The sequence below is a fragment of the Penicilliopsis zonata genome (genome assembly GCF_001890105.1).
Source record: "Penicilliopsis zonata CBS 506.65 unplaced genomic scaffold ASPZOscaffold_1, whole genome shotgun sequence".
NCBI classification, from domain to species: Eukaryota; Fungi; Ascomycota; class Eurotiomycetes; order Eurotiales; family Aspergillaceae; genus Penicilliopsis; species Penicilliopsis zonata.
The window spans coordinates 1741324-1762166 of record NW_019208911.1 but is presented as its reverse complement, the minus strand read 5'-3'; the positions used below and the strand labels follow the sequence as shown (position 1 = coordinate 1762166).

Sequence of the window (20843 nt, the reverse complement as noted above, 5' to 3'; positions counted from 1 at the left end):
TGTGTATCCCCAGCAAATTAGGAACAGAGGAAGCCGGTCCCGACAACGAGCCACGCGATGAGTCAAAAGGCGTTGGATCGTAGCGACCGTTCAACTCGTGTGGTACCGTTCGGTCGGGCGACTGTGCTGACGGCAGCGGCGGGGAGGAGACAGCGTCTTGTCTTAAGGAGTGTTCCAGCGTGGAAGACGCAGCGGCGGCAGCAGCAGCAGCAGCGAGATCTTTCTTCGACGCTTTCCCTCGTTTCTTTCGTTCACGGGCATACTCGCAGGCGAGACCGAATTCTGATCCAACCTCAGCGTCAATACCTTGGTACCTAGTTATAGTCGTTACCACAACTCTAACTCACCGATACAATGTGCACACGGGTTCTGGCCATCGCACTTGGTTCTCAGCTGGTTACACTGATCACAGGCGCGACTGATCCGACGACGAACGGACGTGGAGTTCTTGCGGATCCCAGAGCGCGAGTCGACAAGCAGATCCCGCTGCGAGGAGGCTGCCGGCTTGAAGGCCAACCGGTTCTCGTCCGACTGGCTGTCAAGGTCTAACGGGTCGAGCTGTTTCTGCTGCGGCGGCGGCCGCCGCCGCTTGGGGTCTGCTGCGGCCTCGCGCGACAACTGCAGCTGCTCGAGGGCGTACTGGGAGCCCTCGGCGAGGGTATCGAGGCCGGGAGTCTGCGAGGGAGTCTGGGAAAAGGCCGTGGCCGAGTAGGAGCCGGCGAAGCGCTGCAGCGAGGTCGACATGAGGTCCGACAGGCAGCAGGCCGTGAGGGCCTTGAAGGACTAGAAAAAAAAAAAAAAAAAGAAGAAGAAAGACCGGAACTGCTCGAATCCTATTCTGAGAAGATGGAGGGGGTGATAGAAGACGGTGAGCAAGGACAGAGGAAAGTTTGGCGGAGAGAAAAGAGGCTTGTTTGTTGGGGGGGCGTGGGAATTAGGCGAGATTAATCAAGTAGGCAGGTTGAAAGAGGAGTCGCCACTGGATTGGGTGTCATCTAACCAGCATATCCAGTTGAACTATTTGATTCCAGATCAAGACCAGCCTTCTTGTCAATTGACAGAATGAGAGAACAGGAAAAAGCGTGATCAGCCCATGGAGTTGGTTTCTCCAGGTGGGGAGGAACTGTGGAGAAGCGGGGATATTATATGGAGTGCATGATATTATCCTGACTTTGTATACGGAGTACCTTGTATAGTAGTAAGCATTCAAGTGCTTTGAATATGTCTGTACTTGATATAACACTCTGCGAGTCTAATATATCAAATCTCCAGTTCATCGATAAATTAATCCTGTATTCTTTAATGTCACAGTGTTTCTGGCTGTCTTAACTCCTGGTTGCTAGCTAAATTAGCCCGGTAGTAAGCGATCCGGTGGATAGACGGCAGTTGGACCCTTGGGAGATGCAATGACTAGTTATGTACAGCTACAGGACATAATATGACTAGGTGAGAATAGTAAATAAATAGAAATAGCATTATAATCATGACCAACACTACATACTATAGTTACTATTACATACTATTTACTCTACAGGACAAAACAGGCACCGGAACACGTGGAGGCGAAGAATCACCTGATGATTTAGTCATCTGACACTGCCGCATCAAACCTTAAATTGTTTCCGGAAAAGGCAGGCGCGATGGATTCCTCCAGCCGAGGAAGGTGCCGTTAGTGATTAGTCACCATCAGAAATATCAGTATTGCTTCTGCTTCTCCTTCTCCTTCTACTCTGGCAGCCATCGCTCAGTAAAATCGAATTCATCTTGACTAGAAAGGACATGACAATATTTATTGGTAGATCGCATGATCTCATGGTCCCACGTGAGCCACGTGGGCGTATCTGTATAGAGAGAATAGTATAACATATAGTACAGATGAGACATACCCAACGCCAAATATGCAATGATGTACAGTAGGTAGGGAAGGGAAAGCAGAAAACAAAAAAAAAAAAAAAAAAAAATCATGAGAAGAAATATTCGCTGTCGCGGATTCGACTGACGTCCCAGTCGCCCTTGGCGGGCACCGCGGGAAACCGCATGGGCAGCCATAGCGGCACTGTGTTGGCGGCACTGCCCTTGGCCCTGCTCTTGACGGGAGTACTAGAACCCAGGTCGGCCTCGTCGTCGTCCATGGCCTCGTCTGCCAGTTCAGCCTCTTCGTCGAGGTTGCTGCTGCTGCGCTTGTTGTCGACAACAGAGGCGTCCGCCAGCGGGCCCATCATGGTCGCCAAGGCCGGGTCCTCCGGGTCGACCAAGGTGGTGATCGGCCGCCGTTCTGCGGCGGCAACGTCCTCGGGGATGTGGCCGATGCTGGATTCGCCGATCGTCTTGGAGCTGACCAGGTCGGCGTCGCTGCCCGCAAGGCTCTCGAAGATGCTGGCCGGCGTCACCATCGCCCGTCCCTGCGCTTGCAGCTCCGGTTCCTCCGACCGCAGGAGCCGCTGTCGCTTCTGCTCCTGCAACAGTTCCGCCAGCTTGAAGCTCCGCGGGCTGTTCGCTCGCCGGTACTCCCGGATCGCCTGGCCCAGCTTGCTGTTCCTCGAGACCTTGCCGAGAAACAGGTGCTTGCCGTACCGCGCATCGAACTCGGCTGCCAGCCGCCCGATAATCGCATCCGAGTGCATGCGGATGAACGCGTCTCGCAGGATCCGGTTCATCGAGTCGACGTCACCCGCATGCGTCCAGAAGGAGTCGTGGACGGCAGAGAACGTCAATCCTTGCCGTTGGCACTCGTTGGCCGACAGCAACATGTGTGTCGCGTCCAGCGAGTGGATGAAGTTGGGCGGGAACGCCTGCAGCTGTCGCCGCCGGTTCACCACGTCGTCCGTGCTCCAGTCCGCGATACTGATGTCTTGCAGACTCGTCGTGATCCGCCGTGTCCGCCGGGTGCGGTAAGGCTGCACCACGGGCAGGCCCAGTGGGGTCGTCCAGATCACGGTCGACCGGAAACGCTGCGTTGGGTCCTTGGCCTTGCGACCGCTAGACGCGCTCAGCGCCTCGCGCGACATCTCGTCGATTTGCGCTGGCGCCAGCGACTGCGTGATCCGGTTGACGCACTCTCCCAGCCAGTACTGGATCGCGTGCGCCCCGTTGAACATCGATCCCAGCGCTTCAAAGATCTTGCGCGCAATGTAAAGCGCTCCGTTGCGCGCCGTCTCGGACGTCAGCTCCGGGTAATGGTCCGCCAGTTGCCGCCGCACCTGTCGCATCGCACCGATGAAGGTCACTCCGTACACGTTGGTCATGACCGTCTGCTTGACCACCTTTCGCGTCACTTTCCCGTTCAAGAGCTGCGCCAGCGCGTTGCCCTGCGCTGCGTCCTGCGCAATGGATGCCTTCACAAACTCTGCCACACCCGTGTACACGTCCGACGGTCGGTCCGACGGTTCCAGATTGACTTGCTGCGCACCCGTCAGATCGCCGCCCAGAGCCGCGTAGTGCTGCAGTCCGTTGCATGAGCCGTCCTGGTGGATCGGCAGTCGGGACAGATACTGCGTCGGATCGTCCAATCGCAGTGCGTTGCGCAGCTCGCAGCACGCCGCCAGGCACTGCCAGGGGTCTTCGGCCTTGAGCCACCACCGCTGGCCGTGCAGCCCGTTGTTGGCCGAGTCCAGCACGTCGTTGAGATGGTCCATGGTGAACTGTTCGCGCTCCGAAAAACTTGCCTTGTCGTATCCGAACACGTTCGCCAGCTGAATCTTCAACCACCGCAGTCCCTGAACGCCCAGGGGCTTGGCTTCGCTGAAGAGAAGGAGACCACGGCTGTTGTCGGCGCCCATCTGGTTGAGGTAAGGGGGCAGAGGGTAGGCTCGGCCACGGAAGTCCATGTTGTGCGGCAAGTAAAAAGTCACGTTGCGGTAGGCGCGCGCGACCTCCATCTGAAAGTTCTGGAAGCATCGATTCGAATGGAAGCCTGACTTCAGATTCTCAATGTCCCGGACCTTGTAGTTCCACTGTATCTCCGCCTCCCGACCGTCCTCGGGACTAGGCTTGGGCGGGTGCTGCAGATCAGGCTCCGAGGGAGCCAGGTTGGCAACCGCCTTCCCAGAATTCCAAGCCTCGAGCATCACATCAAAGACTTCCTTATTGATAACCCAGCCAGTCTGCCCAAGCACATCAAGCCCGGCGCGCAGGTGTTCCAGGCCATGGTTCTCCATAGCCGCCTTGACGTACTGCGGCTGCAGGATCTCGGCCGGTGTCACACGCAGCAGAGCCGTGTCGTAGTGATAGTAGCCACCGCTCTTCAAGCCTTTCCACGGTTTGGGTTTGCAGATCATCGGCAAGTGGCGGCAGATCAAGCTGGCGGAGGGCTCCTTAGCGATCATCTTGACCAGGTCCTCGTGCAGGTGCATCACACCGGAGCGCTTGCCCCAGTTCATGATATATCCGTGGTGGAAGGCCGGCTGTGATGTCGTGATGGGAGTTTTGCTGGCGGGATCGATAGCTGTCACGGTGATTCTCGCAGTTTCGTAGAGCAAGCTCATGAGCACGGCGCCGACCTTGACGATCACGCGCGGGGGCCAATCGACATTGGGGTCGCCCTCCTGCATGGTCTTGAGGATACGCTTCCAGCTGGGAGCTGCCTTGGTCCTGCGGGAAGACAAGACCCATTTCAGCATGTTGAGCTTTTCTGGGCTAGCTGCCGCATTCTTCTCGAGGGCAGATACTGCAGCCATCTCGTCACGAATATCTCGGCCGATGATGGAGGCCAAAGTCGAGAGCTTGACGCCGTTGCCCATACCCTCTTTGCTGAAAACGTTCCACACATCAAGAATCGTGAGGGCAGCCAGCTTGTCGGCGCTGAGTGCCCGCAGATAGACACCATATTCGCAGCGTTCTCGTTCCGTAATCGAGCGGACGGTTTTAGCTTCGGCTTCAGCGACCAACTCCAACTCTTGCTCCAGACGTCCAACGAGCCTGGTATGCCATTCGTGCATCAAGTTATTTACTTTAATTCCACCATTGGTCATATCCATGCCGGATTTTCTGCGATCGGCGTATTCCTCACGCCACCGCTCGAGGGCAGAACTCAGAGCATCCGCCTCAAGTCTGCGCTGCTTTGTTTGCATGTACAGTTCGTGTTGTTCGGGGTCGGTATGGTCGATATCCAAGAGCTCTTCCACCTCGTTGTTACTAGAAAATAGTGAAAGCGACTTCTTCAGCGATGCGAGACCGTGGCCTTTTAGGTGAGCAGCCTGGACCTCGGGAGGTTCGTAGGCTTCTTGCGGGGTTTGCTGCGAAAAAGCTGGTGTTGATGTTAGTTCTATGCTATTGATCGCCACTCGTTGCAGGTCGGCTGAACAGATCTGTTATAGAGCAAAGAGTCATTAGAAAAAATTTTTGCTCTCTCTCTAGACCATACTTTTTGCTCCGCTGAATGGCACATACCTCTGATATCTCTCCGAGTTCCAATTCTGACAAAACGGGTGCTGCAAGAACAAGATCTTCGATATCCTGCTTCTTGGCGACTTCCCAGTACCTTCGGACGGTCCGATCTCGCTTTGAGCCGTGTAGCATACGCAAGCCCATTCTGATCATGATTGCCAGAGTGGTCGCGTCAGGAATGACACCGCCATTTGGCATATCGACCTCGAAGAACTTCTGCAGCGGCAAGACTAGATGCGTTTGTCTCATCACGATCATGTGAGTCACCATGGCTGCCAGGTAGCGATTGTGCAGGGCAAGGTATTGCGGCGAGTCGGCCGGGAAAAATTGACCGAGTCGCTGAATGAGAGACACTGCACGATCGAACCGGCCTACCTTGATAGAGACGTCAAAGTTGGCCAGCATTTCGTCTTCATCACCGCCAATTCCATTAATTTTCCGCAGGATCTTCGGGGTGGTCTGGAGGAAATCATCGAGGATGACCAACGAAGAATTGGGGTCATTGTCACGAATTTCCGAGAGAGGCCCCCACGGCCGAGACTGTTCATAGCTCTCATAGTTGATGTCCGATGGAGAGGTGGTGGAGGTGGTTGTGAAGGGATCATAGCTTCCCAGGCCGACAGGTGAAGCATCTGTAGCCGTAGCGAGGGTGCGATGCGACTGGAACGAGGCACGACGGCGTCGCTCTGTCGACTGAGGCGTCGTGTGAGAATTATCTGTGATTATCGGTCGCACCGGCTGGGCCTGCAGTCGCAGTGTTGTATGAGGCAGTCGAGGCAGCTGCGCCGTTGGCCGGCGAAAGGAGAGCAGAGCATGTTTCTGACGAGCAACGCGGGAAAGCATGGTTCGGAAGGCCGGATCTCAATTAAAACAATAATGGGAATAGATCGAAGAAAGACAAAAGACAATATCGAAGAAATTATACAGCAGAATTAGATGAGAAACATGGAACGACCAGCCTGGACACCGTACGCGACAACAGTAGACGCTGCAGAATGGAAAGAAGACGGGCAAAAAGACGGCAGCGATGGAAATCTCATCTAATATTCACCGTCGCACCGTCCTGCAGATGTCCTTCCAACGGGAAAATAAAAAGCAGGATGAAACGAAGAAGAACTTTTGGAGAGAGGATGGCGAGTCTGCACCGGCAACACACACGACTCGGGCCAGAAAAAAGATTCTCCAGGGGAAGAGCGATAGCGCACGTGATTAGCCCATCAGGGTATCTGTGATTGGTGGAGAGGCCGGCCACTAGCAGCCAATCGGATATTACTAATAACCATGCCTCAGGCATGATATCTCACAAAAGTACCAGAGCCAGCGCATCCATGGATAGTACCAGTAAGATTCTATTGAGAAAGGTCATGACTACACTTAAGCTATCACTGGCTACTCCTCCTCGAAAGACTGTTCCCCCCATCCGTACAATCGCTTCAGGCGATTCGCAAACCGGAGGAGGGTATATCCTTCGATCCGAGACTGGTGAGGTCGATGGATAGTGAGGGATCTCTGGACGTCAAGGTCTTCTGGAGGAAAGAAGGTAAAGACTGATCCAAACTTGGGCATCACGGAGAATTTAAGGTTGGCCATGGCTGCTTCAAAGTCGGCCCAGGCGATGGATCCGCGCGAAACTGCCCTGGAGAAGAGGGTGGAGAAGACCTTGAATGAGGAGGGCTTCACCTTGAAGACCGGCGAGGTTTCTCCAGGCTGGGGCTGAGAAGAAGCAGCCACGCTTGCAGGGGTGATGTCATAGATGGAAGAGTGTTCCGGGCGGGTCTTGAGCTTTTCCTTTCGTTCCTGTACGACCACAGGGCTGGGCGTTTCGGTCACGGACGGCACGGCAAGCTCGGCGGCCTTGGAGAGATTGTCCAGCTTCTCCTTTTGCTGTTCATAGTGAGCGTTGAGCTCGGCCAGGCAGCCTTCATTCAGGTCCTGGTAGAGGAATCCGATCTTGGTTCCGGTCTTGTCGATGATGAATTGGTCCAACGACTTCAGCGCGCCCTCGGCCATTCCGGGCTCCAGGAGGTTAGCGATCGGAACTGCATAGTCGGATAGGTCGATCTCGGTCTTCAGCTGGTCGATCTCTGCCATCAACGCCTTCAGCCTGGGAATGTATGTGTGTCCCTTCTTCAGGTTATTGGGGGGCAGTGGGAACGAGGCGGCCAAAGCCTGGACAAAGCTGGCCGTCACCGCCAAATTCCCAAACGCTTCAAGTTCCTGCTCGCTCATCGTATCCCGCTCGGCTGGGAAAGATTTATGAAGATCGTCCAATTTCTTGATCCAGCTGATAGCCTTGATGGCGTTATTCTCCGGCTGACAGAGGCGTAGTAGGTAATGGTCCTGCGGTTTCTCTCGCGTGAGGGAGTCCGGTTTGAGCTTCATCGTGACCCGCGCAACACCATTGTCGTAAGCTCCCGAGACGCGTTTGAAGTACTTGGAGCCGAATTTGAGTTGCACGTAGCGCTTGAAGATGTTCTGCACCCGGCTGTATTCGAAATGGCAGATATTCGAGATCTCTTGCAGGATAATGCCTCGGTAGGTTCGATCATTCGGTCTATCCTGGAGCTCCTGCAGCAAACGACCGAGATAATCCCAAACAGCGACACCGGCAATAGAACTGTGGATGACTTCGACAAATGCCGTACTGATATATTTGTCGGTGTGAAGGGGCAGGATCCGACCCTTCTCGTCCTGCAGCAGCTCAGGCCGACTGAAGAACCACAAATTGACCACATGTTCCAGGAAGGCAGGTTCCGTGCAACACAGATCAAAGTCATCCTGCAGAGCCGATTTCTGATCCTGCGCACTCGCAATCACCTGGGCGAGGGAGAATTTTTCCGGCTTGGGAACGATCGAGAGCTTCTCCAGAGCCGCACGAGCAACGTCCTCGGGCTTTTTCGACCGGGTGTTGGACGCGCGAGTCGTGGAGCCCATGTCGAGAATGTCCTCGATGATGATATTCAGCGACTGCAAGAGATATATCTGCCGTTGCATGATCAACTCGCCAGTCGTCTGGGGCACGCAGACTCGAGCATTGACCGCGAAAGCCAGATCGGACATCGTCTGCTGATACCTGGCCGGGTCGGTGACCTGCATGCATCGCCCGTAGCTCTGTTCATCCATGAAAAGTGCGAAACAATATTTCAGTTTCGATTCATCGGCATGCCGTAACCCATTATCTCGAATGCTGTTGAAGATGAACTCCGCGTCCCCCTGCTGGTACTGTTCCACGAGCGTCTTGGTCGCTCGATGCTTCAGCATGTCCAGCAGATAGTCCGACTCTGGTTCCGTCACATCGCGCAGATTCCACTCCGGGAGCATCTTGTACACATTTCCCATGGATCGGTCCGTAGGGTTCTTCAACACCTCGCCGTTGGCTGCTCCAGCCTTCATGGCCTTGACGCGTGCACCCTGGCCAAACGAGCGCCATAGCTCCTCAACCTTGGCTCCATGCCTTGAATACTTCCGGACAAGATCTCGATGCAACTCTTTCAAGACTGAAGAAGTATCAGATGCAGATGGATTCATTTTGCAGGTAGAACCGAAGTGATGGAAGGACTGAAGTGCGAGGCCTCTGGGGGATGGTTTGGATACGACAAAGTGAGACTGCTTATCTAAGCAGAACGCAAACAGAGCAATCGAAGGAAGTTATTAGGCATTTGTGTTTTGACTGGGTAGAATAACCCAGATCAAAGAAAAAAGATATCAGCTCTTCTATAATACACTTTTTTAAGATCTATGGAAAGATGGCAAGTCTATCAAGGTCATGTATGATCGTGACTATTCGTAAAGGGGATATATCCAACGGTCTCACCCCTGGGCGTCGTCTTCCGGGCTCTCTTTGCCTTCCTTCTGCCTTTTCCGGTTCTGCTTCATTGCCCAGCCGGTCATTTCGGGACGAGCGGGATCGATCCGCGGCGCGCTCATCGTGTCCAGGTAATCCTCGCTATTGATCGCTGCGTGAAGTTGCGGAAGATCCTCGGGGTGTTGATGGATCATGTAGCTCTCGTAGGTGTGCCACGACTCCTCAGTCTACCCAGTTAGTTCACAATCCATTAGACACCACAGAAGAGCGATGTATGACCTACCTCGGCATCAACCCAGTCGTACGTCTTCCATTTCTCATCCTGCATCTGCTTCAAAAGCTCCAGGTTGCCCGCCGTGACGGCCTCTCCGTCCTCAGCAGCCTTGATCTTGACGTCGATCGCGCGAGCCTCCGTCTCGGCAGAGCGTTCCTCGTCGCCATCCTTCTTGCCCTTGGAGCCTCTCCCTTTCGACATTTCCTCCAATGCATCGATATGGTGAAGCTGGGGGTGTAACTGCACCACCGCAGAGACGGGAGATAAATGCAGATTTTCTATAACATTAGCCTCACACCCATATCCACGCCCATATTTAAAACTCAAGAAAAAAAAAAAAACGTACTCCCCCGAAAAGCAGCAAGCATATAGACCGGATCCCCCTCTTCAGGGATCTTAATCCGCCCCCCCAAAGTCTGTAAACCAAGGTACTCCTTCCGATTCGTCCCTCCCATCTCGACATCACCAGAGCTACCTTCCATCTTGACTCTTGCCGACGCTCCAGCACCTACAGAGCTAAACCCGCCCGCCATGCCGTACCCGCCGCCCTCGCGCGCCGCCCGACTCCGCCGTAACGCCTCGCCATACTGCTCTCCCTTGTCGACATCATAATTGAACTGGGTGTTGATCGGGACGTCGACTTCCACGAGCCCCGTCTCGGGCTTCATTCGGAACGCTGCCGGCTGCTGGCCGTGTCGCTCATCGTAGCCCTTGTCGATCGGTCGGTCCAGGTACTGCAGGACGTACCGGTTGATTTCTGAGTCGGTCAAAAATACATCGTACGAGGAGATTATGGGGTCGGATTCTGCCATTTCTTTTCCTTTTAGCTTGAGTAGCTCAATGGTTTCAAACACTGTCTTCTGTATAGCTTCACTTGTCGTTGAATATTTTTTGATTAGATACCCTCACCGCCTGATCTACCGCCTTGCCCCTCTGAACTGTGGCCTCAGGCATACTTTTTAGCCTCAGGCTTCACTAATACGGAGTACGGAATACGGAATATTCTGTCAGTAGATTACTAGATATAAAGTAAATATTGTCTATTTAAAATTGTCATTCTTCTATGGAAATAATGGAATGATATTTTGGACACCAATAACAAATCTACTGTGCAGTACATAGGATCGTCGCTACTCTTCGTCTTCCTCGGCAACCTGAATTCAATTAGCTTCTGCACAAAAGGAAAAAAAATAAAACAATACAAGCTCAGTAAACTTACTCCTTCGTGGAAATTGCGGCCGTCGGTGGTCGCCTTGATGACCCCGGCGCGAATGCACCAGTCTCCGAAGCGCTCGGGTTTGGCTCCCTCGGTGTTGCGCTCTGCGGCGTAGCGCTTGAGCAGACCCTTCATGATATCGAGGATCTCGTCCTCCTTGATGGAGGAGCGGTAGAGCTTGTTCAGTCGCTGGCCGTGGTACCCGCCGCCAAGGTACATGTTGTAGGCGCCGTAGGCCTTGCCGACAAAAGCCGCCTCGGCCAGCCAGGGCCGGGCACACCCGTTGGGGCAGCCCGTCATGCGCATCACGATGCTGTCCTGGGCCAAGCCAACTTCCTCCAGGGTGGATTCGAGCTTGGAAATCAGGACGGGCAGGTAGCGTTCCGACTCGGCCATGGCGAGACCGCAGGTGGGGAAAGCCACGCAGGCCGAGGAGGACAGCCGCATGCCCGAGAAGTTGGTGTTGTCCAGCTTATACTTGGCCATGAGCTCCTTGACCTCGGCGAGATCCTCGTCCTTGACGTTGGAGATGATCAGGTGCTGGTTACCCGTCAGCCGGAACTCGCCCTTGTCGAGCTTGGCCAGCTCGCGGAGACCCGTGCGCATGGCAAACTCGGCGGTGTCCTCGATGCGGCCGTTCTCGATGAAGAAGGTGAAGTGGTTCAGCCCCTTCTCGTCCTTCAACCAGCCAAAGGTGTCGACGTTGGAGGCGAACTGGAAGGGGCGCGGCTCCGCGAACTTGAGCCCGCCGGGCATCAGATCCTCCACTTTGCCCTTGAACACCTCAACGCCCATGTCGTCGATCGTGTACTTGAGACGAGCGTGCTTGCGGTTCTTGCGGTCGCCAAAGTCGCGCTGCACGAGCATGATCTTCTCGCAGAAGATGTGGGCCTGGTCGGCGGCCACATAGCCAAACATCCGGCCGGTCTGCGGGTAGGTCTTCTTGTTGTTGTGCGTGGCGCCCATACCGCCACCGGCCAAGACGTTGAAGCCTTCCAGGTGGCCGTCGGCTCCCTTGATGGCGATCAGGCCGATATCGTGCGCGTACACGTCCGTATCGTTGTGGGGCGGGATGGCAATGGTGATCTTGAACTTGCGAGGCAGGTAGGTAGGTCCGTACAGCGGCTCGTGGTCGACCAGCGCGTCGCCAGCGACCTGGATCTTCTTGTCATCTTCATCCTTCAGCCAGATCTCGTGGTAGGCAGTGGTCGAGGGGAGCAGGTGGTCGCTGATCTTCTGTGCAACCGCGTGGGTCTCGCGGTGGAAGAAGGACAGTTCGGGGAGAGAGCTGCACATCACGTTCCGGTTGACATCACCACAGGCGGCGATGGTGGTCATCAGAGCCTTGTTGATGGCACGCATGGCGCCACGGAGGTTGCGCTTGACGACACCGTGGAACTGGAAGGTTTGACGGGTGGTAAGCTTCATGGTCTCGTTACCGAAAGCGCTGCTGATATCGTCCATTTGCAGCCACTGGGAAGGGGTGGCGACGCCGCCCGCAAGACGGCAGCGGATCATGAAGCTGTACGCAGGTTCCAGACCCTGAGCCTTGCGCTCGTCTCGGATATCACGGTCATCCTGCATGTACGTGCCGTGGAACTTGGTCAACTGCTGATCGCTGGCAGAGATGGCGCCAGTTGACTCGTCGAGCAGACCCTCGGCAATGGTTCCGCGCAGGAAGTTGGACTCAATCTTGATATCCTCATTGGTAAGCGGCGGGGGCTCGTCCGCAAGACCCTCGACGTTGTCGACTCCCAAAGCTTGCCACAGACGAGGCTCCCACTCAGAGTAGCCCGTCTGGAAGCCATCAGGGTCCTGGTCATCACCCAGGCCGATATCGGCAAGCTTACGACCGCCCAGGAAGGCAACCCGAGCATCAAGATCCTTGGCAGGCTTGTTGTAGTAGATCTTGTCCTCCTTGCGGGGCCAATAGTGGCTATCACCCAGACCAAAGACCGAGAAGTTGATCGAGGACAGGTCGAGATCACCCGAATTCTTGACCACTTCCCACAGAGCACGGCCGTTGACGGGGAACTCACCCTGTCCCGCGGTACTGGTGATGAACACGACGTTCTCCTCAGTGGCCAGATCATCGAGGGGGTACTCATCCATGGCCATCACCATGGTCTTCAAGCCCCTCAAGCGGCCGCGGTTTCCAAGACGCTTAGCCAGGTTCTGAGCATTGCCGCCATCCGAGGCAAACAGGATGGTCAAGGGAGCACCGAAGAGACCCTCGAGGAGCTTCTCATACGAGTCCTTGGCCTTGCGCTTCTGCAGGGCGCGCACCTCCGTGCCGTAGGACTCGGACAGGACAGGGGAGAACTTGGGCTGGCGGTTCATCAGCTGCGAGAGCTGGTTGTCCCGGCGCAGGAACTCCTCGAGCTCACGCTTGATGCGTTCCGAGTCGAGAGAGAACTTGGGTTCGCCCTTGTCGTCATTATCGGGATTCCAACGGTACAGAGGCCAGTAACCGAGGTCGACGGCCTTCTTCGTCTCTTGAAGCACGGTCAGGGCAGAGTCGTTCTCCTGGTGGTATGGCAAGTACGCAACAACCACGGAGGGACCCTCGAATTTTTCGGCTTCCGCCATGGCCTGCAGGACCTGCGTGTAGGAGCTGTAGACAGCCACAGAGGCAACATAGGCGTTGCCATAGTTCATGGCGTACAGACCAATGTCCTTCTTTCTGCGAGTGGGGTCGGCAGCAGTGCGCTCCGAGTAAGGCTGGGAGTCAATGATGAGCATGTTCACGTTGGCGCCAGAAGCCAGAACATGATGAACACCGGAATTTCCCAGATCGTAAGCCCAAGCATCGGAGCCAATGAGCCACTGGGATTCCTGGAAGAAGAGCTGCTTTGAGCCGAGAAGCTGTCTGGAGAGGGTGGATCCGTCATTGGCAAGACGGGCAATCACATCAGGGGCCAGCTTGTTGGACTTGACGGTATCCTTGGCGTTCAAAGCCCACTTGGTGAGCCAGGACTTGACAACGTCGGTCGCGAAGGTGGTCGCCTTGGAGGCTTCCTCAACCTCACGGATGAAGCGCTCGCGGTGCTCCTTCCTGGCGATCAGGGAGCCGAACCCATACTCCGGGCTGGCAGCGATGGTGGAGGAAATACCGGCATCATTGGCACCCAGCTGGTTGGCGATGTACAGACGGTCCCCAAAGAGCTGGTGGAGAATCTTCAGATACGCATTTTCAATATGGGGCTGTTCAAGTGGGGCGACCGCCGTTGGGGCGGTGGGGTTCCCGATCTCGAGATTCTGGATAGGAGACTCGGAGGTGAGGTTCTGAACGACGCCGCGGAGAGCCTGGACGGCAGTGGAGGGCTCGACATAGCCCAGACGGTATCCGACGATCTTCAGCGCACGCCCGGCAGTCGCAGGGGTGACGCTAGACAGGATGTCCATGAGCGAGGGACCCCATCTCGTGGTCTTACGAACCTGCTCAAGAACGGCGATCTTCTCAACCGTGGTGGGGATCGAGCTGACGATCTGGCTTCCGGTCCAGGGTCTGTACAGGCGGGCAGTGATGAGACCGATGGTCTCGAGCTCGCTGTGGCTGGTGGGATCCGCCAGGATATCGACGAAGACACCGGTGGAACCGAAAACAAAGATGGCAGACTTGGCGTCCGAGGGACCGGTGTACTCGACGGCGTGGTAGGTGCGCCCCGCGAGCTTGGAAAGAAGGGACCAGATCTGGGCAGTCCACTCAAAAATGTCTGCCGCGTTCACCGGGCGCACGCTCGAGGCATCCACGGTGGTAGCGGACGAGCTGAGCGCACGACTGTCCGTGCTGCTTGCCCGCCTCGACGAGCCCACCGAAGAGGTATCGACGCTAACCGTGGACGGGATTCCCGAAGGAGTCGTCTCTCCGGAGATGATGGTCTGGGTGCCAGTAGGAGCAATCAAGCCCTCTTCGCTGGTGACAGCCACACGGCCGGACTCCGTGTACAGTGTCTGGGCATCAGCGTGAGCATGAGAAGTAGTGCTTTCGGTCGTGTCAACAAGCTTGCGGACAATCTCCACATCTTCGGGGGAGATGGCATCATCATGTGCGGAGTTGGAAGGATCAAAGAAGTGAATGACACCCTTGCCAGACCGCAGCGCCAACGCATGAGCCGTGAGAGCGATGTCCTGAGCCTCCTGCAGGGTTTCCGAGTGCAGAAACGTGAAACCACACTGGCGTATTGAGCTGATGACGGAGTAGTCGGGAAATGGAGACGGTTCAAGGGCAACGTGAACGACCACGGGGTGGTTCGCTAGACGGTAAAGGTGTGGGATCGAGGAGAGAAGGACCGACGAGGCCGTGACGACAGACACGGTATGGCCTGTCTGGACAGGATGAAATGCTGACAGCAGAGGGTCTTCATTTTCTCTCACGGCGACGACCTGACGGCGAACCCAGTTAACCAGAGGGGAACCCAAGTCTCAACTTTGGGGGATATATTCATACCTCTGGTGTTTTGCTAGAGAGATTGCTGGTTTTGCTCGCCTTCAGGGCCTTGAGGGGCTTGGAGAAGATCGAGTCGGTTTGCAAGGAGGGCTGGACAGAGACGACCAGGTCGCTGAGCAGATATGCGATTCTGGCGACTGTCGTCGGTTAGCATCATCTTCTATATCCAAGCAAGATAAAAGATCATAACAAAAAGAAAAAAGAAAGAAAGAAAGCGATTGTCTTCTGCTCAATGCCCTTGACTCACCAGCCTCGCCTGCAGCAGTAACGGGAGCCATTACAAAAGCCCCTTGCTACTACTGGCTCTGAAATTGGATGTATGTAGTAGTAAGGTATCTCAGCACATCTATGGGACAAGAACACCCCCAGGATCAACAAAAACCACACGGAGATGGAAGATTCAGGAGAAGAGAGCAGGTCCAACTTCCACTGTGTGTTTTCCCCTCCTCAGACAAAAAAAACAAGGCTCTTCCCACGCTTTTGTCCCTTTCTCTCACTCTGCCCACCCCGTCCTCTGGGTTAGAACTGCCTGCCGCTGATTGGCCGACGATCACGACATCGATGCAAACCGCCAGTGCAAACGTTTTGGCGCGGGGGTCCCGTGACCGCCCTCGAGCACGTCATTCACTTAGTAAGTGTAGTATCACTACAAGTAGAGTAAGGTAGGTAGTTATAGTGAGAGATTGTGGGCAATATTGACTATAGTATCATTCTTATGCAGCTGCAATACGCTCTTCCAGCTCAGGAAGCCCTGCTGTCAACTGGGCTAGAGTCATATCAACACTTGCCGTGTCCTCATAGAGTGCCGCGCGGGCCTTCTGTGGCAAGTGGTCCAGGCAGTAATCCCTTTCCCAGTCACCATGAACACCCTGCATCCTCCTTCGACATTCCTGTGACCGTGACCAGAACTGCCTGTTGTCCGAAAATCGGTTGCCAGTAAGGTAAGACGACAGTGGTCTAGCCAAAACATGTCTGCACACCATTCTCGCCCTCCTAGATTTCGTATGGTAGAATAGACGTATTGAGTTGCGGAACATTGTCTAATGCTTTTGACGATCATAGTATGACATAGTCCACAGAATCTGAAGACGATATGATTCCTGCGTATGATGGTAGATATCAGGTTTTGGTGAGGACAGACCATATCGAGTCTGCAGTGGTGTGCTCGGTGATTGAAGGAGGTCGATGATACGGCCCCTACCTCGAAGCGTCAAGGAGGTACAGGGGCATATATCTAGGATGCCTGCGTAGACTGTACACGACTTTTCTAGAGCTTGAGATGTCTGGATTGTTGTAGTCTTGTTCTTGGATTTCCTCCACCAACCTCTTTTCTTTGGACTAGACGGCTCTGGAGAGAATTCATGCCGAGGATGCAGCTTCAGGCATCTCCCGCAGTATGCGCTGGTGTCTGTCTCTAGTCGGAGGAGAAGCTGGTTGCGTACCACCTCTGCACTGTTGACGCACAGGATGGGTGCTCGGGAACGCAGAAGATGAGGGAATGCGAACTCTTCTTGTTTCAACCCCTTGCCGAATAGGCTGAGCAGCCGTTTGCAGCTGAGTGCTAGGCATGCTTGGTCGACTAGAGGGAGACATTCGTAGATCTCGTATAAAATGTCCTCACTGAATGCCAGGAGGGGGATGGTCTTTTTTGGTTTTCTTTGGAGATAGGGGATCTTGATCAAGCTCGGGATTTTATATCCAAGTGTTTTCTCTTTCATCTTTTGGTTTAGTATCTGCGATATTTAGAAGAGTTGAACATAGAAACTTGGAAGAGATAAGCCAGTGTTATATAATGATAATATTTGACACCTTCCCTTACCCAGACTGTCGTGGTAATGATGATTCAATACTTTGATGGCACGAGTTTATCTTGGATGCGGTCAGTAGCACCATGGAAGATCAAAATCTAAAGTTGTGTTCCATTTATCGTATGTTTCCTATCTATAGCTAGGCACCACCGCGGCGTGATCTCCTATCCAAAAGACCAAGTGCCCTGGTGGAAGAGAAAAAGGATGACCCAGGCAAAACCTCTAGCACGCCGTTATACGTCGTCAACAGGACAGACCGTGTCCTGTCAGGGTAGTTAAGACCGTTTGTAGGAAAGCCATGAAACATTAGTTTTGTCATGCAGTAGTTTCCGTATAGTTTCCGTCTGTCCATTTCATCACCACTTATGTAGATCGTCTCGGCATATATAGCAACAAGGAAGAAAAAGGGGAAAAAAGGTGTAAAATGGTTGAGGAGAGGAAAGGGAAAAAGCGGGCAAGAAAAAAAAGATATTTGCCCCTCTTTCCGATTGTACAAAGTATTCCGTACAAAAGGTGAATGGTTGTACAAAGGGGGTGAAATGTACGATACTCAAGGCCAGCTCTTGGCCCGAGTCATTGGGGGGGGGGGGGGTGGGGGGGTGGGGGCGCCCTCGCGGGTTTATAGACAGATGGATCATTGCCGGGGGGGAAAGATACATTGGCAGGCTCGACATTCGAACAAATAGCTTTTTGTTTGTCCGAGTAATAGACCAGGATCACCGGTTTTCAGGCCAAGGTTGCATCTTAACGTTCGCGAGCGGAGCTTCCTCGGGGATCGGTTGCTGCTGCAAGGAGGCAGCCTGGATAACGAACTGTGAGGGCTGTGGAGGACCTGTGCCGGATCTGCGTCGCCGTTCACGCTCCAACGGGCCAGAGAGGTCCTCTGGACGGGCCCAGGGGCGACGGACCATCGTCGCCCAGTTCGGGTTGCCGCTGCTGTCGTCTTCACCCAGCCAGTAGCCGCGGCCGATACCGATCATCAGGCGGCCCAGCTTGCCCTCCCAGCCCTGACCGTCGGGGCTGAAGGTGGAAAACGGCTCGCGGTCAATGTCCGCAACGCTGGCCAACGAGGTGTTGCGGCTGTGGGTGGGGAGCTGCGTATGACGGGGGACCGCAACGTACATCCGCAGAGACTGGCGAGCAAACGCTAGCATGACCAGAACGAAATATGTGCGGATGATCCACAGAGAGCAGATGAAGATGATGCTCTGGAAACTTTCGGGCTGGTAAACGACATTTCCGATCGCATCGCTCTTTTTCGACGAGTCATATTTGGCACTGGTGAAGCCTGCAGTCTGCTCCATTGTCGCCTTACCGGGAGACGACGACGACGACGACGACGACTTGCCGTTGCTGCTATCGTAGTTTTGCGAAATGACCATGAACCACGTCACACCGAACGCGACGGTGTATGCGGCGTTGACAACACTGTCGATCAGGTAGATCCATGCGAGCGCCAAACATTGTAACGGAGACTGTTTCCGGATGTGTGGGAAGAGGTACACGGCGACGGCGAGGACGACGAGCGAGTAGAGATACATGGACAGCTGGACGGGCGAGAGGTGGTATCCGGTCAGCAGCGCCAGCAGGCCGTACAGGCCGCTGATTTTGTTAATCATCATTGATAACGCGATCAGGGTCGCGCCAGTCTCCAGACTCATCACGTAGAGAAAGCTCTATTATTTCAAAAAAGCCAGAGCGTTAGTTTTCCAGCTCCCCCTGGTCTGATCTGACCGTTTGACCGGTCGACTGCATTTGCGCAACGTTACCTCTGGCCGCGGAATGCGGAGGAAGGCGAAGAAGCCCATCTTGACGCCCGTTGGATGCGATCAGAATAGAGTCGCTTGGCTTCAAGAATGGGAGTCGGAGCGAAACACAGCAGAAGGAATGGAAGGAAACCACAGCAGAGGTTGGACGTCGCCAGGGAGGCACGAGAGGCTGGGGATGAGAAAATGGCTGGGTTTGGTTTGGGTTTTGGTTTTGTCAGTCAGCCCGATTGCAGGGGCGAAACTCCGGCTGATCCGCCCGATGATCGTTTGCCGCTGTTGGTGAAGGGTCTATGTTCTACTATTATTGCCAAGGCGGGCGACGTTGGATTTTTATGTGGTAAGATGATTCAGAAATAACTTATGATTGTTTCATAAGTCCAGAAGAGGGATCTTGAGGCGTACTATGGAGTATTTATGCAGAGTTGGTGTACGACGCACCCAATAGCGTTCTGCTTACTCTGGGTACTAGATAATGCAGTGGATTTGGTAGATATTATGTTCTGAAGATCTAATTATTTAGAACGTTTGATGCAAATAACTATCATATCATACAATAAAGTGGTGGTGGTTCGTTGCAAGTAATCCACCAGTGTCAGCCTTTGTTTCAAGCTTGAGGTTCCCGAGATATCCATGGATATAATTCAATAGGAGGTTATCTAGACACGCTAGTTATTGGCGAAAGGTAAGAGTCAAGAGAATATACAGAAGAGAAATGGAGAGGAAAAAAACATAAAGTAGTAGAGGATGATGGAAACAGCTCCAGGCTCCAGCAATAGATTTCCAAGGAGTCGTAGCTGAATACAACAAGGTATCATGATCACACTTAGCAGGCACATCCATCATTTGTCGTGGTCTCCTTGGGGCTAATGTTGACATCGATCACTGTGGAAGGATCTCAGAGTCAGTATCACATCGAAGGAAGAGAAAGGAAGATAAATGTGGGTGGAAGGACTAACTTTGGCTCTCTCCCCGAGCAGCTTCGCCCTCCATTCCCGGCAGGGCTTGGGCGATTCTCCGGAACAGCTGCTTGACATTGTGTCCGACTTTGGCGCTGGTCTCGATGAACATCAGGCCGTTCTTTTTGGCCTCCTCCTCGCCCTGCGCGGTCGTCACCTCGCGCTTGTCGTTGAGATCCGTCTTGTTTCCAACCAGCACAATGATCACGTCGTTCCCTCGCTCGCCGCGCACGTCGTCAATCCATTTCCGAGTGTTCTGGAAGGACTTGGCGTTGGAGATGTCGTAGACCACAACGGCAACGCTCGAGTCACGGATGTAGGAGGGAATGAGAGACCGGAACCGCTCTTGACCGGCAGTATCCCAAAGCTGAAGTCGAACAGTGCGGTCTTCAAGGTACATGGTCTGGAAGGTGGTTGTCAATATTGGGGACCAGACAAGCAAGTGTCAACCTGCATACCTTTGACAGAAAATCGATACCGATTGTCGCTTGATAAGTGTTATCGAATGAGTCGTACATAAACCGTGTGATCAACGACGTCTTTCCCACTGTTCGTAACTGTCAGTCTATCCCATTCACAGGCCATGGTCTATGACATCCATACCGCTCTGTTCTCCCAGAAAGACTAGCCTGTGTCACCCAATTAACCAAAAATATCCATAACCCCGATTCGGCCAGAGCAATAGACATACTTGAATTTCTTCAACGGGTTCGAATACGACCCTACCCCCGACGTGGAAGCCATTGTTCCAGCAGTGTGTGGTGTTGTATTAGGGGTACGAGCACCGATCCGCCGCGAGACAAGCGCTCAAAAGATCCGATCAATGACTGTCTTTCCACAGATATACAAGACAAACTAGAGAGCCTGTTTGTTGAAAAGCCGACCAGTCGGCCAGAAATGCACACCGTTTCCCAATGAGTTGCGACCGAACTCCAAGCTGCCAGCTCTCTTGAGAGGGGGGTGGTTCGCAGGCCACCCACCGCGCGCGCGCCCCGGGCGGATTAATCCGGCCCGACTGGCCAGCTGGCCCCCGACTTGCTGAGGTACACAAGAGCAAGAGCAAGAGCAAGAGGCAGTTCCCAGCTAGTTAGGAGGAGCTTCAGCAGCCACTCGAACCCCCGTCGACCCCTCCCCTCTCGCTCTTTTCCTTTTGCAACCCGTCGGTCTCGTCTGTCTCCGG

The 20843-nt window shown here is 54.2% G+C and overlaps 9 protein-coding genes across 9 annotated transcripts in view; all 9 read right to left on the bottom strand.

The window, feature by feature from the left end:
* The window catches only part of ASPZODRAFT_148477 (hypothetical protein), a gene marked incomplete at both ends in the record, with an annotated part of 3158 nt that extends 2414 nt beyond the window's left edge, over window positions 1–744 (bottom strand). The window contains 2 exons of the mRNA XM_022725376.1: window positions 55–282; window positions 348–744. Of these exons, the coding sequence (XP_022585648.1) occupies window positions 55–282; window positions 348–744 (625 nt within the window). The remainder of the gene's footprint in view (window positions 1–54; window positions 283–347) is intronic.
* A 1217-nt stretch (window positions 745–1961) lies between these two features.
* Window positions 1962–6228, bottom strand: ASPZODRAFT_55285 (hypothetical protein; the record flags this gene model as incomplete). Its single annotated transcript, XM_022728535.1, has 2 exons — window positions 1962–5306; window positions 5389–6228. 2 exons carry the CDS (start codon window positions 6226–6228, stop codon window positions 1962–1964), a joined length of 4185 nt encoding a protein of 1394 aa, XP_022585647.1.
* Window positions 6229–6774: 546 nt separating this feature from the next.
* Window positions 6775–8913, bottom strand: ASPZODRAFT_11979 (hypothetical protein; the record flags this gene model as incomplete). Its single annotated transcript, XM_022721232.1, has 1 exon — window positions 6775–8913. One exon carries the CDS (start codon window positions 8911–8913, stop codon window positions 6775–6777), a length of 2139 nt encoding a protein of 712 aa, XP_022585646.1.
* A 124-nt stretch (window positions 8914–9037) lies between these two features.
* Window positions 9038–10315, bottom strand: ASPZODRAFT_127154 (hypothetical protein). The gene is made up of 3 exons (XM_022721671.1): window positions 9811–10315; window positions 9474–9742; window positions 9038–9417 (listed from the first exon to the last, which is right to left on the bottom strand). The coding sequence occupies exons 1-3, from the start codon at window positions 10274–10276 to the stop codon at window positions 9196–9198; spliced, it is 957 nt and encodes a 318-aa protein (XP_022585645.1). The 5' UTR covers window positions 10277–10315; the 3' UTR covers window positions 9038–9195.
* Window positions 10316–10506: 191 nt separating this feature from the next.
* Window positions 10507–15747, bottom strand: ASPZODRAFT_127153 (hypothetical protein). Its single transcript, XM_022721670.1, has 4 exons — window positions 15378–15747; window positions 15131–15267; window positions 10684–15066; window positions 10507–10618 (listed from the first exon to the last, which is right to left on the bottom strand). The coding sequence occupies exons 1-4, from the start codon at window positions 15406–15408 to the stop codon at window positions 10595–10597; spliced, it is 4575 nt and encodes a 1524-aa protein (XP_022585644.1). The 5' UTR covers window positions 15409–15747; the 3' UTR covers window positions 10507–10594.
* Window positions 15748–15789: 42 nt separating this feature from the next.
* On the bottom strand, window positions 15790–16455 carry ASPZODRAFT_127152 (hypothetical protein). Its single transcript, XM_022721669.1, has one exon. The coding sequence runs from the start codon at window positions 16165–16167 to the stop codon at window positions 15844–15846; it is 324 nt and encodes a 107-aa protein (XP_022585643.1). The 5' UTR covers window positions 16168–16455; the 3' UTR covers window positions 15790–15843.
* Window positions 16121–17148, bottom strand: ASPZODRAFT_322728 (hypothetical protein). The gene is made up of 2 exons (XM_022728236.1): window positions 16950–17148; window positions 16121–16863 (listed from the first exon to the last, which is right to left on the bottom strand). The coding sequence occupies exon 2, from the start codon at window positions 16846–16848 to the stop codon at window positions 16171–16173; it is 678 nt and encodes a 225-aa protein (XP_022585642.1). The 5' UTR covers window positions 16849–16863; window positions 16950–17148; the 3' UTR covers window positions 16121–16170.
* Window positions 17149–17579: 431 nt separating this feature from the next.
* ASPZODRAFT_127149 (hypothetical protein) lies at window positions 17580–18847 on the bottom strand. The gene has a single exon (XM_022721668.1). It carries the CDS (start codon window positions 18558–18560, stop codon window positions 17655–17657), a length of 906 nt encoding a protein of 301 aa, XP_022585641.1. The 5' UTR covers window positions 18561–18847; the 3' UTR covers window positions 17580–17654.
* A 683-nt stretch (window positions 18848–19530) lies between these two features.
* Window positions 19531–20407, bottom strand: ASPZODRAFT_11975 (hypothetical protein; the record flags this gene model as incomplete). Its single annotated transcript, XM_022721231.1, has 5 exons — window positions 19531–19589; window positions 19664–20066; window positions 20122–20210; window positions 20267–20292; window positions 20355–20407. The coding sequence occupies 5 exons, from the start codon at window positions 20405–20407 to the stop codon at window positions 19531–19533; spliced, it is 630 nt and encodes a 209-aa protein (XP_022585640.1).
* Window positions 20408–20843: the final 436 nt, after the last annotated feature.